This window comes from Lepisosteus oculatus, chromosome 22, assembly GCF_040954835.1.
Source record: "Lepisosteus oculatus isolate fLepOcu1 chromosome 22, fLepOcu1.hap2, whole genome shotgun sequence".
In the NCBI taxonomy this organism is placed as follows: Eukaryota; Metazoa; Chordata; class Actinopteri; order Semionotiformes; family Lepisosteidae; genus Lepisosteus; species Lepisosteus oculatus.
In genome coordinates, this window is record NC_090717.1 from 4,719,599 (window position 1) to 4,733,957 (window position 14,359).

At 39.9% G+C, this 14,359-nt stretch overlaps 1 protein-coding gene across 1 annotated transcript; it reads left to right on the plus strand.

Annotated features, from left to right (window-relative positions):
* The first annotated feature begins 28 nt into the window (after positions 1 to 28).
* rnft2 (ring finger protein, transmembrane 2) lies at positions 29 to 8,270 on the plus strand. The gene is made up of 10 exons (XM_015366335.2): positions 29 to 167; positions 1,246 to 1,422; positions 1,751 to 2,235; positions 3,048 to 3,124; positions 3,449 to 3,549; positions 4,418 to 4,571; positions 6,238 to 6,387; positions 6,512 to 6,577; positions 7,100 to 7,201; positions 7,958 to 8,270. Exons 2-10 carry the CDS (start codon positions 1,376 to 1,378, stop codon positions 8,090 to 8,092), a joined length of 1,317 nt encoding a protein of 438 aa, XP_015221821.2. The 5' UTR covers positions 29 to 167; positions 1,246 to 1,375; the 3' UTR covers positions 8,093 to 8,270.
* The last annotated feature ends 6,089 nt before the right edge of the window (positions 8,271 to 14,359 follow it).

Here is a 14,359-nt window from a genome sequence, read left to right on the forward strand (position 1 = left end):
ACGGAAATCATTTTTCGGGCATGCTGTCTCTGATTGGTCGACGTGGGTAGCAATTCTCCTTCTGTTTGCTTTCGGATTGGCTATCGGAGCAAGGCCTTTCGGGCAGGTGGCGTTTTGCAGGAAGTGGTTCTTTTGCACTTTGTTCAGGGGGCAAAAGACATTAGTAGGTAAGATGCGAAACCTGAAAGAAAGGTTTTACCTAGTAAGACAGTATAACATTGTTCCTACGCAACGCAGAATGTTGTGTACGATAGTAATGCGTTACGCGCCTGCTTGTGTAGCAACGTAATTACTTTAATTCTTGCATTTTTTCACTGTCAATGTTTCTTTTCATGCATTTTCGAAGGCAATCATTTTATAGTGTATTCATTCGTTATCCTAAACCATGCGACATCTGAGATAATTTGCTACAGAATTGTATTTTATAGTTTTTCTGAAAAGTAGTCCAGGGACGTAATGTGATGCCCTTCGGTGATACGAAAGTATGCTGTAGCTGCTTTACAGCTTGCCAATTATTTTTTCTTTGTGCCGAATGTAGCCTATAAACTGTAGTAGCGTATGTGTGATTTTATGTTCAATTTGTTCATTAGTTTTTCAGGGAAAGAAAGAATGGTACATGGTACCATATACAATAATGAACTAATGTAAACAATCGTCATGACACAAAAGACCTGGTACCTAAACAAACTGTGTAAATCCAACAATAATATAAAAACAGGAATAAAGGAGTAGAAAAAGGGAAACCAGAGATTTGGAAGAGTTAAGCAAAGGAAAAAGGTAGTCAAAGGACAGAAGAGGGAAGCCACAGTCTTCAAGGTCTTCCTTATGTTTGTAGGAAGTAAGAAGTTTAAAAAGGGCTGCCAGGCCGAATACAATTTTGCAGTTGAGCTACAGAGGGAAAACCTATTTTTTTTCAAGGGGGAGAAAGAACATCCCATCCCTTACCCAGTGAGCGAAGCTGGGGTGCAACCAGTTGTTTCCAATGGAGCAAAATCAAACGTCTCCCTAGTAAGGTGGAAAAGGCCAGGGTGCCTAATTGAATATTAGATAAGATGTGATTATGAGGGGCACCAAAGATACGTATAAGAGGAGAGGGCTCGAGGGACACATCTCAAACCTTTGAAAGAGATTCACATATAGACTTCTAAACTGATTCCAGTGCTGAATAAGACCACATATACATATACAGAATATGTGATTTTAGACAGCCACTGCTGGTGTGATAATTTTTCTTTGCCTTCACAGAAATACTGTCTTCTTTGAGAGTGCCTTGTTGGTTTTGACAAGTCATCTTTGCTTCAGTGCAGTTTGCCGTTAGTCGGCACTGTTCTCTGCCTTTTGCAGTCGTGGAGCATATTGTGAGACATTGGACCCGATGCAGCGGAGACACAGCAGCAACACTGATGTCCTGCCGCCTGAAAGGTTCAGTACCTTGATACCCGTATGGGTGTTCTCCTGAGCTGAATTTTTTCTCTTTCACTGCATGCCGGACACTGTGCATCATCTGACTGTCAGATCCGCATCCCACGTCTAGAGCTGATTTTGTGTAATTGAAATTGAAATTCAATTTCTAATTAATCTGGGGTACAGATTAGAAAGGCCTTTTGTGAATTTAGAATTCATTACAATCCAGTGACATGGGAGGAGAACAGATAAAGCTTTTCTTAACTGAACTCTAAAGTAGAGGATGGTGTTTTTTTTTCCCATCCGCGCTGTGGAAAGGTGTTTCGATTTCTGCTCTTTCCCTCAGGACGCGGAGCCAGACGGTTGGCTCGGAGAACAGCCGGGAGGAAGGAGGTGTTTTTGAATGCCTGAAGCCTGAAGCTCCTTCGCCCCAGCAGCTCTTCTCTGGGCTTGTTGGTGTCCCCTCAGGAAGTGTCACAGCTGCTCCTTTCCAGGCTGCAGGCCTGATGCTGGGGTCACCGCCAGAGGTTTTCATACAGATGACGTCATCTGGCAGGGAGGAGGGAGCCCATCGCCCGGACAGCGCCTCTTACCTGCCCCGCCAGCCCCAGCATCATCACCATCACCACTACCATCAGCCTCCTCCTCACCGGTCCTCCCTGCTGCACCCTTGCGCTGCAGATCGGCATGGAAACGGGGAAGACAGCACGGAAGACCCCTCCACCCCTGCCCCCGCGCTCTCCGAGCTTCGCGCCGTCATATCTTGGCTCCAGAAGGGCTTCCCATTCATCCTCATCCTCCTGGCCAAAGTCTGCTTCCAGCACAAACTGGGTAAGAGACACCAAAGACAAGTGTACAGTGGAATGATAGAGCCAGAAAAACATGCTTTGTCTTCATTGAAATGTCTTCATCCCTCAATCCCCATTGAATCTCTGCCTGCTGAAGTCCTTAAGGCTGAATTATTTTATTATCATGCAATAAATAAAAATCATACAATCTCAGACAAACACAGATAATACCAAGTGACATTTTCAGATCTATCACTGTGTAATTGGAGGCGGAGCGGTGGCTCTGTGGCTAAGGATCTGCGCCTGTGACTGGAAGGTTGACGGTTCAAATCCCGTGGCCGGCAGAGGAATCCTACTCCGTTGGGCCCCTGAGCAAGGCCCTTAACCCTAACTGCTCCAGGGGCGCCGTACAATGGCTGACCCTGCGCTCTGACCCCAAGCTTCTCTCTGTCTGTGTGTCTGTGTCTCCATGGAGAAAAGCTGGGGTATGTGAAAAGACGAATTCCTAATGCAAGAAATTGTATAGGGCTAATAAAGAAACATTATTATTATTATTATTAATCATACAGTATGTTCCAGAACATCTCTGTAAAGCCTCCTGAGACAGAAAAGTTGCATTGCAGTACTACAAGATACTTGAGTAAAACCACTTGTTCTGAACTATTCTGACACATCATGTCCTGTAAATACAGCACCCCCACAGAGATGATATCTTTATTGGTCTTTATATAATTTAAGGTAGGTATTTCAGTGTTCCAGGTGGAAGAAATCCTAGAAGACTTTGTAGAGTTCTCGAGGACTTTAGCTGGAGATCTCAGCTTTTGAAACAAAAGACATCTTTTTTTTTCTCCACAGGGATTGCCGTGTGTATTGGAATGGCAAGTACATTTGCTTGTGCAAACTCAACTCTGAAGCACCAGGTGTCTTTACGGGTAAGACTGATTGTGTGATTTTTAACTGCAGGATTGGAGTAGTGATCTGGCTTCACGGCAATCAATCTTATCAATCTGATGCTTGTAAAGATCAAAGATTCTTTTCCATAGCAAAGTGTTAAGGAGGGTATTATTATTAGCACAGACCTTTAAGAAGGCTAACAATATGGCAGCAAATCTGATAGGTCAATTTTGTCTTTTTCTCAATAAAATAAATTAATTGATTTTAAGCTGATTTGTAGATGAATGTTTTATATTGTCTTTTTAATGTTAATGTGTTTGTTTATAACCTGTCAGTTTCTAGTATGTACATGTATGTTCCAGGAAAAGAGATCTGTATTTGTCACCTTCTGGATTCTGGCTTTCCTCACTGGGAACACTGTGTACCTCTACTACGCGTTTAGCACAGAGGAGCTATACAACAGGTACAATACTAAGGACAAGCGTTCACTGTCTGGGCACTGAGGCGTCCCTGTGAATAGATCCATTAGCCATGCAAAGGTCCATTCAGTGTCCTTTTTATCCACTGAGTTACATCACTGTGGGGTTGTCATGATTTTGACACAGCAGAGCGAGGCAATGCTTTGAAAACTATATGAATAAGTTAGTAATGAGTAGACCTAAGATCAACCAGGGAATGGTGAGAAAGGCTTTAACAATAACAATAAATATTTCCGTTTGTGGCTTCAGCCTTTTTGTGGTTTTATAACTTCATTTTACTGACAATTTGTTTACTCTGTGGAGTCAGAGGGATCTTAGTCTATTTGAATGCACACTACAGGATTTGGAAGTGAGCCAGGACAAATTATGTTGACAGAAAAACGTTCCCTTCTTTTAATTTTGTGTACATGAATGATTTTGCCACATATTCATCGTTTTTTTTTACATGTTGTAATACTTTAGGTTTCTTTTGCATCATTACTGCCTCCCATCCTGTGAGTATTTTTTTTCCACATCTCTTTTTTATATTGTCCTTTAATTTGACATTGCTTTATTTAAAAATGTTTATCCCTTTATCCTACTTGAGGGAAATAGTTTTGAGTACATTGTCATTTTCATTGCCTGTTCTGTAAATATTTCATGTAAAGTAGCGAAGGCTATTTAAGAGGTACTAATGTTATTTAGGAATGTTGTAAATTACTGACAACTGCCTAATGGAACAGTTGAAGTGTTCAGGAGTAAATTATATGAATCCTTTATCAGTTACATAATATTTAAATCTGCTAGTTTACATATGCATACAGTATATGAGCACTTGAGCACTTTATTTTTTTGTTTTTTTTTTCTCCACAGCCTGATATTTGTGAGGCCCAACCTCGCCAGCCTTGATTTTTTTTATTTGATCTGGGTGGTTGGAATCACTGATTTTGTTCTTAAATATCTCACAATTGGCCTGAAGTGCTTCATTCTTGTCCTGCCACGAATCTTACTCGCTTTCAAATCCAGGGTAAGAATTTTCTTCTCATGAATCTGTCTCATAAATTGATTGAATAACAGCCTGCAAAGTCGCAGTCATGAAGTGGTTTTGCGCTCTGTTCCTTTTTGCTGAGGACTCCTTCAGCCTGTTGCTGGTTAAAAGGTGTGTTGATGCTTTATGCACTAGTAGAAACAGTGGTTAACAGGCCGATAGACAGACAGGAAGGCACTGTCGGGTACTGACCTCATTCCCCAAGGTAAAAACGATGCCCTGGAAAGCTGTTACAGCTGTCTGTCACAGATAGCCTCTGTCAGCTGGGGCACTTCTCTGTCCACCATTCCCAAGCTGAGATCTGATCGAAACCCAGGCACCCTGCTTTTAGCTAATGAGGCACTGGCTTCAGTTTCAGCCAAAGGTTTGCTTTGACTTTGACAGCATCTAAATTTGGTTAAAGAAATTAAAATTTGATTAGCGGTCATCCAAATACTTTGCCATGAATATTCTTGGTACCCTGGACTTTTCGGGACAGGATCACTTTTTAAGTTTTCTAGCTTGAGTAATTGTGCACCTTAATATTTTGTTTACTCGGTGACAGCACTGACAAAAGTCTCTTAAACAGGTTCTGTGAGAACCTTTTCTTTGCAGAGTGATTGGAAATAGGCGTGCAATTTATAAAATGTTTTAATCACAAAATACCAGAGCTTTTCTATAAATGACAGTGAAGCAGCAATGAGAATTCTTGCCAGCACAGAATGTTTTTGAAAATAAGGGTTATGGATGGGGGTACTAATGAAGAATTGTTCTGTTAGAGCTGACTTTGAAACCACATACACTTGATTGGCTGAAGCCCAGTTTTAGATTTAAAAAAATATTGACGGAATGAGAGGCTGCTTGGGGGGACAAAAGAGAAGATAAATTGCCACCTCTTCAAGGTCTGCAACCCTGTCTCATTGTCAGTAAGACCCTTGGGAAGGGTGATTAATCCTTGTCAGGTAAAACACATTAATTCATTATACAGAATGAGATGCAAGCGCCCACTGAGATTCTACAGTTGCTGGTGTGTTGTCCAGTGAGTTTACCCTCTTTAACACACAGTTAAAGCAGATTGATATGCTGTCTGCTGTCCCTAAAGTTTGAAAGCAATTCTTAACATACTCGAATTGACAGCGGCCTTGCTTTATGTGCGCAAGGAACTTAAAACCAGTTTTATTAAACCTCGGTAATATCCTTGCTTCATGCAGTTACAGAATAGTGTGGGTAGCAGGTGGATGGACGTCTCTGCCAGTTTGCTAGCAGTGCAGATAATTTGCCTCCGTCGAACTGAAGCCATGGAATATTGGCCTGCAGCCATTCTATGTTGGAGGCCGTTCTTGTTAGATCTTAGAAGCTAAGCAAGGTTTGGCTGTTGAAGAAGTGCTTGGAAGGGGGCAATTCGGAATAAAACCCAGGTGCAATTGCAAGTTGTGTGGTTGACTCAGCCATACGCTGTGACTGAACCCGAAATGATTACCCAGCATGCATTTGGATGATGCTGTGCAGGCTGAGCTGCTGTCATTTAAAGCTGAAGTAAGGGTATAATGTCTATATAGGCAATCTCAGTTGTTGTTAGTGTGACTCCTGAAGTGGTTTAGTATTTTCTTTTGATTTCTGCAACTGTGTTTTGTGTTTTTGTTTTCCACTTTTTCTGTCTTTTTAGGGTAAGTTCTACCTACTGATTGAAGAGCTCAGTCAGCTGTTTCGAGCCCTGGTTCCTATCCAGTTGTGGTACAAATATATAATGGGTGAAGACCCTTCTGGAAGTTATCTCTTGGGGGGAGTGCTTATTATACTCTACAGTCTTTGCAAGGTAAATCCAAATACTAAAACTGCAATTTACAACTAGAGGGACAACAATGATGGTGTATAAGTGTGGGTAGTACCATCAAACTGAGTAGATGGTGTAATAACATCCGTTTAATGTTTTTTTGCAGTCCTTTGACATTTGTAACCGAGTAGGAGCCATCCGAAAAGCTTTCAAGATGTTTTGCAGCTCTCAGGTGAGAGACAATGTATTTTTCTCAGTTCCTAATTACCCAAAGGAAGCGTGGGAAGATGAATGTGCATACCTAGTAAACGAATGCTACACATGAGACCATGAGGAATTATATCCAGTGGACAGCCAGAGGGCGCTAACATCACCACGGTCCACTAGAGGGCAGTGTGTGGTCCAGTATTAACATCCCTAGCACCCTTGGCAATGTAGCAATCACTAGTAGGTACTGTACCTGTTTATGTGAACGTTTTTTTTATATCACTTTTATCTGTCCCAGATTTTACTGCTTACCGGAGTGCAATTTATACAACATAGCTGTTTGAATAGGCCCACTTTATAAACACAGTGTCTCTGTTTGACTGTAGGCATATCATCTTTGATGCGCTTCAGTAATAATTTGCACTGGTTAAGTATACTTCTGTATATGTGCTGTACTACTTTGTAAGCCCATGTCATCCTTACTACCAAGAGAATAGATGGATATAAGCTTGTGTACTCAGAGTCCATTCCTGCTGTTTGCCGACAGAGTTACGGTGTGCGGGCCAGTAGCCAGCAATGCAGTGAGGCAGGAGATGTGTGTGCCATTTGCCAGGCAGAGTTCAGAGACCCTGTAGCTCTCATGTGTCAGGTAAGAAAAGCAGCCCAGGATGGGAAAGCTCTCAGGGAAACGCTTTATGTAGTAGGACATTTATGAAAGTCAATATTTTTTTTGTGCTGGGTGGGACTGCAGTGCCAGACATTTGGAATCCTACTACCTACAACAAAGTTACCACAAAATTACAAATTACAAATTTAAATTACAGTTACACAAATTGTGTTAAACAATCTCCAAACAACATTGAGACACCGACCAAATGGATCAGAAAATAAGGTATAGCAAAGTACAAAAACTAAAAAGTAAAGACTTTCAATCTTAGCTATAGCTATAAACAAACTATAATATCAATCTTTGCACAAATAGAGATAACACCATAATCTTTATTATTGCAATCCATTTGGTGGTTTTATGTGCTTGATTGCATTGTATTGTGCATTGTTGTTGCAGACTTTTATTGCATGTATATTTGTCATACTTCATGATAATCTTTTTTTGATATACTTTATACTTTGTGATAATCTTGTGGTAGCTTTGGGGTAGTTTCATGTACTTTGTGGCACTTTGGTGTGATTACAGGTTTATAAAATACTGTAGTTATTCACACACGAACGTGTTTGCGTTACACCTTTAGTATTAAATTGGTTCATACTTGCACTGATCACAGTGCATCTAAAACAGCCAGCAGATGTAATGCCCTATTAGACTGAAGAGCATGTGTGAGCATATGCCGAGAGGTGCGTGACGGTAGTTGCCGTCGTGACCTTGTGATTGCCGCTGTGCCGCCAGCACGTGTTCTGCGAGGAGTGTGTGTGCCTGTGGTTCGACCGGGAGCGCTCCTGTCCCCTGTGCCGCTCGGCTGTCATCGAGACCCTGCGCTGCTGGAAGGATGGCACCACCTCTGCACACTTCCAGGTCTACTAGAGGACAAGCCAGTCGAGCGCCGGGGGCTCCGCCGTGGAGAAGTGTCTGCACCACCCCTCGACGCCATGCGCTGAAAACACGCTACAGAGCTCAGACCCGCACGGACACACATGGACTTGAAAGAGTAACACAATAATACATAATAAAATAGAAACGCTTTTAGTCGCTCCTCACAGAATACCAGGAGTCAATGTAACGTTTTTGTTTTCCCAGACAACATGATCAGCTTTTTTTGGGGGGGCAGAATTTAAAACGCATGGATTCAACTTCACACACGGAGTTAACTCTGTCTTGGCTCATATTCCATTTATGTTAGTCCTTTTTAATTGTAGAAAAGATGTATTGTTAATTTATGGCTGAAAAATGGTTGTCGGAAAGAAGATTAACACGCTGAGTTTCATTGCGTGTAGTTTTCAAAAGAGCACTGTTACAATGTGACGAATATGCATTGCAGCTTTAGACTGCACTACGGTCTTCGGTCCATGCCTGTCCGTGTTACATAAAGAAGGTAATTATTGGAGCGGTAACTCACAGTGGAAGGGTTTTTTTTTCAGAAAATAAAAAAAGGAAATGTGCATAAACTTTGTTTAGATTTCTTAAGAATATTTTAAAAGTACTGATCGTTTTATTCTAAAACTAGACTGCGTTATTGTTAATGGCAAAGGTTTTTCACATATTACTTGACTGATATATGAAAAGTAGTGTACTAATTACAGTGCATTTTGTTGCTGTCAATACGAAATAAATACGTTACAGTGACACATTACTGCAGTTCCAGACAAGTTAAATAGGCTTTTGCTCATCGTATATGTAGAGTACCATTATGTTCTTGTTTTACCGATTGCTTTGGCCGCATACTGCCCTCTGGTGTAGCAATGGCTAAATTACATCATGTTCTTCAGTGCCTTCCCCTCCGACGACTTTAAATCTAATATAAACTTTCATTATCCCTTAGGATTGCTGAAAGCAACTTAGTTTTATTTTTCAATCATTTAGGTACAGAACAAAAGCAGTTTGTAATTATCAGGGCAAAGACGGTCATTACGTTCAGCCAGTAGTTTCCTGACGGCTTAATAGTTGGCTTTTTATTGAGATAGTTCCGTGTAGATTTATTATTCTTTTCAGGACCAAATAACATTGTACTTTATCAAAGTGCCAAACAATAAATGACTCAAGTATTTAAGAGCCCTCACTTAGCTGGGTATTGCAGAATTTTCATCATCCATCAATACTATGCGCAAGACAGGATACAAACAGGACTGGACGCCACCCCATCTAAGGTCACGCACACACACACACGGTGGGGGACAGTTTAGAGACGCCAATTAACCCAGCTAGTGTGTCTTTGGTCTGCGAGAAGAAACATGCAGCATCCAGCCAAGGAATCACATAGATGGAGCCCTAAGGCCGATTCGAACCCCGAACCAAAGATAACTGAGGCCCAAGTGCTGACCGAACTCGACTCAACATACCGCCCCGCATGGTGATCAGGCAGAAAGAAATCATTTTAACCAAATTACAAACGGACAAAAAGATTAAACAGTTAAAATGAAAATTTATTTTCTTTAAATTTGTACAAAATTCACAGGATAGTTATAAATATTTCAATAAAATCTGAAGTCTTATGAATGATTTGAAAAAAACACAGGTGTACAGATGCAGTGAAAATCACAATTCTGCAGAGATACAAAAAACGTTGTAGCTTATGTAAACAGGCATAACATGCTTTTATTCCTGACTGCACATTGTTCGTCCCGGTAAAACGTATGATAGATTTTAAAAGTCTCTAAATTAACACTGCTACACAGGTTGACCATCACAAACTCTTTAAAAAAAGGTTCCAAAAATAGAATTGTAAATTGACATTCCATCAGTGGTCAAAATTATTAACTAAACGGCGCACTACACAAGTTAATTATGAACTCCTCCTGTTTTACATGACGAAATTGTAAGCTGTTGAAAACAGAATTAAATGTGGTTCTTCAGAGTATTTGCCACTTAAAAAACACACAAACAGGAACTAAGCTTGTTCTCATTACTGTGTAGGATTTAAAATACAATACAAGACTGAGAGCAAGACACTCGATCTAAACCTGGTCTTTTGCACAGTCATTAACAACTGTGCATCACGACGTTCTTTTCAAAGTTTTTGTAAAAGGATTTGCAACTTTCATCAAACTTGAACTTCCATCTTAAACAGAAAAAAGATCATTTTTTTACAATCGCGTTTGCTTTTGTAAAAATATGATCCATACCAAGTCTGATGCCAATATTTTGAGACAACCATCCTTCCCTCTCCACAAACTTAATTCTTATTTAATAGCAAATAAGACTCGGACCTGGATTTGCAGACTTGCAGATACCAATACAGTGTAGAGTATTTTCATTATATACAGTATATTAAAAACAACTTTTCTCTCGAGAGGCGATTACATCAAACGCATATTTATATTATTAATTATGCGCTATTCAATTTAGAGAAATTAAGAATTGCAGGACCATAGATTACAATATTCAAACCGATCCTCAATCCGATATCGTCCCTAAGACAAAAAAGCACCCCTAAGCTAAAACTGGTGTTAGTATTGCAAACGTCTCTTACATTCATAGCACCTACATTTGATAAACATCACAAGATGTAATTTTTAATGGACTTTAACGGTTATTTTGTGCCTTCCGTGAATTCCCCTTAATATGTCATCACCTAGCCTCACCGTTTATTTAAATAATAATACATTAGAATTGATCAAAGCTCGTTTGCTATTGAAATTCAATAAAATTTGAGAACAGTTTAAATACTCCTTCAAAAACACGATTTCAGTGGTTGTTAAATGTGAGAAATCGGGATGTTGGATGTCCTAACCCATAGGATGTCTGATTTAGATTTGATGTACTACAGACCTTATTTTAGAGTTAAGTATTGAGATAAACGAATTCCGTAGAATTCTCAGCCGCTGGAGATGAAGTGTTTTTTTTTTAAAACGAGCCATCCAACCACGTAGTTTTCATAAATATTCTTCCATTTCTCTCGGTTTTTGTTTTTCCTTAAATTTGGTCCTTGCTGGCTTAAATTTCTCCAGTGCAAACCGCAAATACAAAGGAAGCTGTTCTTTTTCCTCCTTGTTGTTCTGGATCATCACCCCGAAGGCGTCATCTGAAGTAAATACATAACTTTCGCGTTATTGTCAAATTAGATTTTAAATGGCACAAGTACAAGGAAAGCGCACTCTACCCTTGTCAACAGTAATACAGTTTTAAGTAATATGTAATTCAGATGGCTTGCAGATTTTACAGAAGATAGTCAATTAAGAGTTATCGTGGGTTAAGATGTGACAGTTTTCACGAGTTTTGTGTATAATATTGTTCGGCGATATTTTTTTTACAAAAACGGCACCTCGAAAAAAAAACAGTACAATTCTTAGAATTTACACTCCTATAAGACAGTCCCTATCAGCTCTTCGAGCGGGCGAATGAAAACTCACATCCCGGTATGAGCTATGGCTACTGCCGTATGGAAAAGTCGTAGTGCACTTCTTCTAAATCATCAGCCTATAATTATGTTGTGAAAAAAAAACAAACAAAAAAACGGATTAGCTATGAAGGACAAAACAAACGGTTGATCTAGAATGCTTTCTGCTATGAATCATATATCAGCAGTGACTTGGTTACATTAGTGTTCACGGAGAAACCTAAATGCATTACCGTAATAACTATAACTTAAAAACTGGCAGTGGTATGCAAGGCTATCATGATTATTTTTATGAGTATTGTTGTTTTCTTAAGTGATTTAATCGCTTTATATAGAAAGCGCTGACGAATGTCACAGGGTCGCACTGGGTAGGTGTCCCAGGTGATGGAGGTGACTCATACAGAATTACCTCACCTGTGCGGCTTACCTGTTGCTGGCTCCACGTTAGAAACTTCGCCTACAGGTGTCGCTTTCTAATAAGTAGCACGATGGCAGTCATCTGGATTGCCGTGCACACAGCGTAGAACCCGCAAACGATGGCTTTTCTGTTGCTCGTCGGGTTTTTGCGGGATCCACTTTGTCTAGTTGCCCTCGTTTTCTCTAACTGGTCTCCAATCCATCTCAGACGGGCAGCGAGTAGCTGGGCACTGGAGCAGGGCTCGGATCCCTGGGCAGTGATGGAGCCGCACGCCGCAGCCGGATTCGCATCCATTGGGAGACAGCACATGTCTTATTCTTTCTTGTGTTTGCTTTTCGCCTTGTCCCTCTCCTCTCACTCTCTGCGTGGAAAGCGATCCCTTTAGCCTCGGAGATCAAATCTTTAGTGTGTTTGTTTCTGAGCGCTGTATTATTTATTAAAGTGTCACATGATGATGGGGTTTACATCATCTTCTCCCAAAAGACAAAGGTAATCATTAACTCTTGAAGCGCTCGGCTTGCCTAACGAACCTTTTGTCACTTCTCATTACGAGACAGGTGTGCACTGAAGGTAAGGGATCTACTATAAATACCAACAACACGCTGCTATGCTAAATTAAGAAATATCTTAAAAGTGAAACGTACCAATTAGAATGTCATTAATCAGTAAATTGTGATTTTACTGTTCTTAGCCAACTGTGAGTTTTACAGATATTATTTCAACACTATATTTGGATATTTTAATGCTTTACCTATTGCATAATCTAGTCAGTTGCACTTTTTTAAAATGACTGCGTATTTAGAATGCTTTAAGGGATTAGTTGTTTGATGGTTGGTTTGTTGAAATCACTGACAAATCTCTCAGGTACAACCTGAGATTGCCTAAATCATAGACTTTATATTTGGATACTGTACAGGTATCAATAACCGCGTTATAGACAAATTAATAATGCTCCAGACATTTCCAGGCTTCATAAATTAATTTATTTTATGTGTATGGTGCTTTTCATCCCAAAGGATCTCAAAAAGCTTTGCGTATAGGAGGAAGTACAGTAGCAATCACACTATTCATCAGTTCTGGCAGGGAAACGATAAAATACTCTACCAACCCAAGAAAAAAACGTAGTCAAGAATGTACAATCTCAGGAAGGTATTAGGCCAAGACACTGGTGTTAACTCTCTGACATTTATGAGCACACAGTTAGGATCTCTGTACTTATATTGTTATCATCCGAACGAGTGAACCTCCTTCAGCACAGTGTCCCACTGTCAGCATACTGACTGACCAGCACTACATACAGTATTTATGATAGTTCTATTATATAACATATCGAATATAGGTTGTTAATATTTTTCTTAACAAATAAACTGTTTTGGTGAAAATAAAGCATCCTGTCACAGATAATAAACATCATTAGTGATCATTAGACACTGATTATAAGTGTTATAATCAGTGTCTGAGTTACTATTGTGTTGAAGTTTCAAATAAAACATGAATGTGAATTAAAAAAAACACTTTTTATATTATGTTTATTAACTTTTCTTCCTTCATAACAAGAGATGTACCCAGAAACACATTGATGTCTTTTACAGATACCGTATGCATGAACTCAGGAGACAGACACACATGGTAAATTGCACAGAATGTTAGCATATTGTAAAGCCTTTTCTTAGGAATATTATTCACTAGGTTACTTGGAAGGCCAGCGAAGTAAGGGAGGCACTGTCCCTCACATCATCTCTCAAACCTCAATTCCCCAAATATCCAGAATTTCTTGCAAAACAACCCACCAAAAATTTTGCAGCCTGACAAATGACCATAGACAATGAGTGAGACTGGCTATGTCCTTATCTCACTCATGACGCAGTGGAGAGAAACCTGAATTTGCTTTGATGACTGGAAGATATATGTATACTGTGTATTACCTGAAGCTGAAATGTTTTTGTCCCATTTAAGACCCTTCTCCACAGGCCCTCTGTTATTCCTACATTCAACTCACTCTCCCAGGTTCTCCTCAGGCCCTGAGTACTGGTATTAGTGTAGTCCTTCAGCATAAAAAACACTAATAGAGCTGTAACCTCTTGTGAGAAAAAAAACTCTCTCAACAGATGAGAAAAGGAAATTGTGAGCAGTGAGGTTTTTGTACTTATCTGCAAGTAGTGGAAACAATCTTGTCTTTGGTTGTTGCACATCTCTATATTCTGATTTTAGGACATCAGTGTGGAACCAGCTAATAAATCACTAAGATTTACAATCCTTCTTCACACCCATAGAGTAAAGGTAATCCCTGGTCAGAAGTCATTAAATACAGAAGCTACCCCTGTATTTACTCCCCTCAATATGGAAAACAACTCTCTAGGCCTTGACTGTATTGATTGGT

Bases quoted from the DNA above. Each gene is read 5' to 3' on its own strand.
- rnft2 (XM_015366335.2), top strand. From the start codon at position 1,376: ATGCAGCGGAGACACAGCAGCAACACTGATGTCCTGCCGCCTGAAAG. The intron at 1,423-1,750 runs GTTCAGTACCTT...TCTTTCCCTCAG, and splicing joins GATGTCCTGCCGCCTGAAAG to GACGCGGAGCCAGACGGTTG. The intron at 6,578-7,099 runs GTGAGAGACAAT...GTTTGCCGACAG, and splicing joins AGATGTTTTGCAGCTCTCAG to AGTTACGGTGTGCGGGCCAG.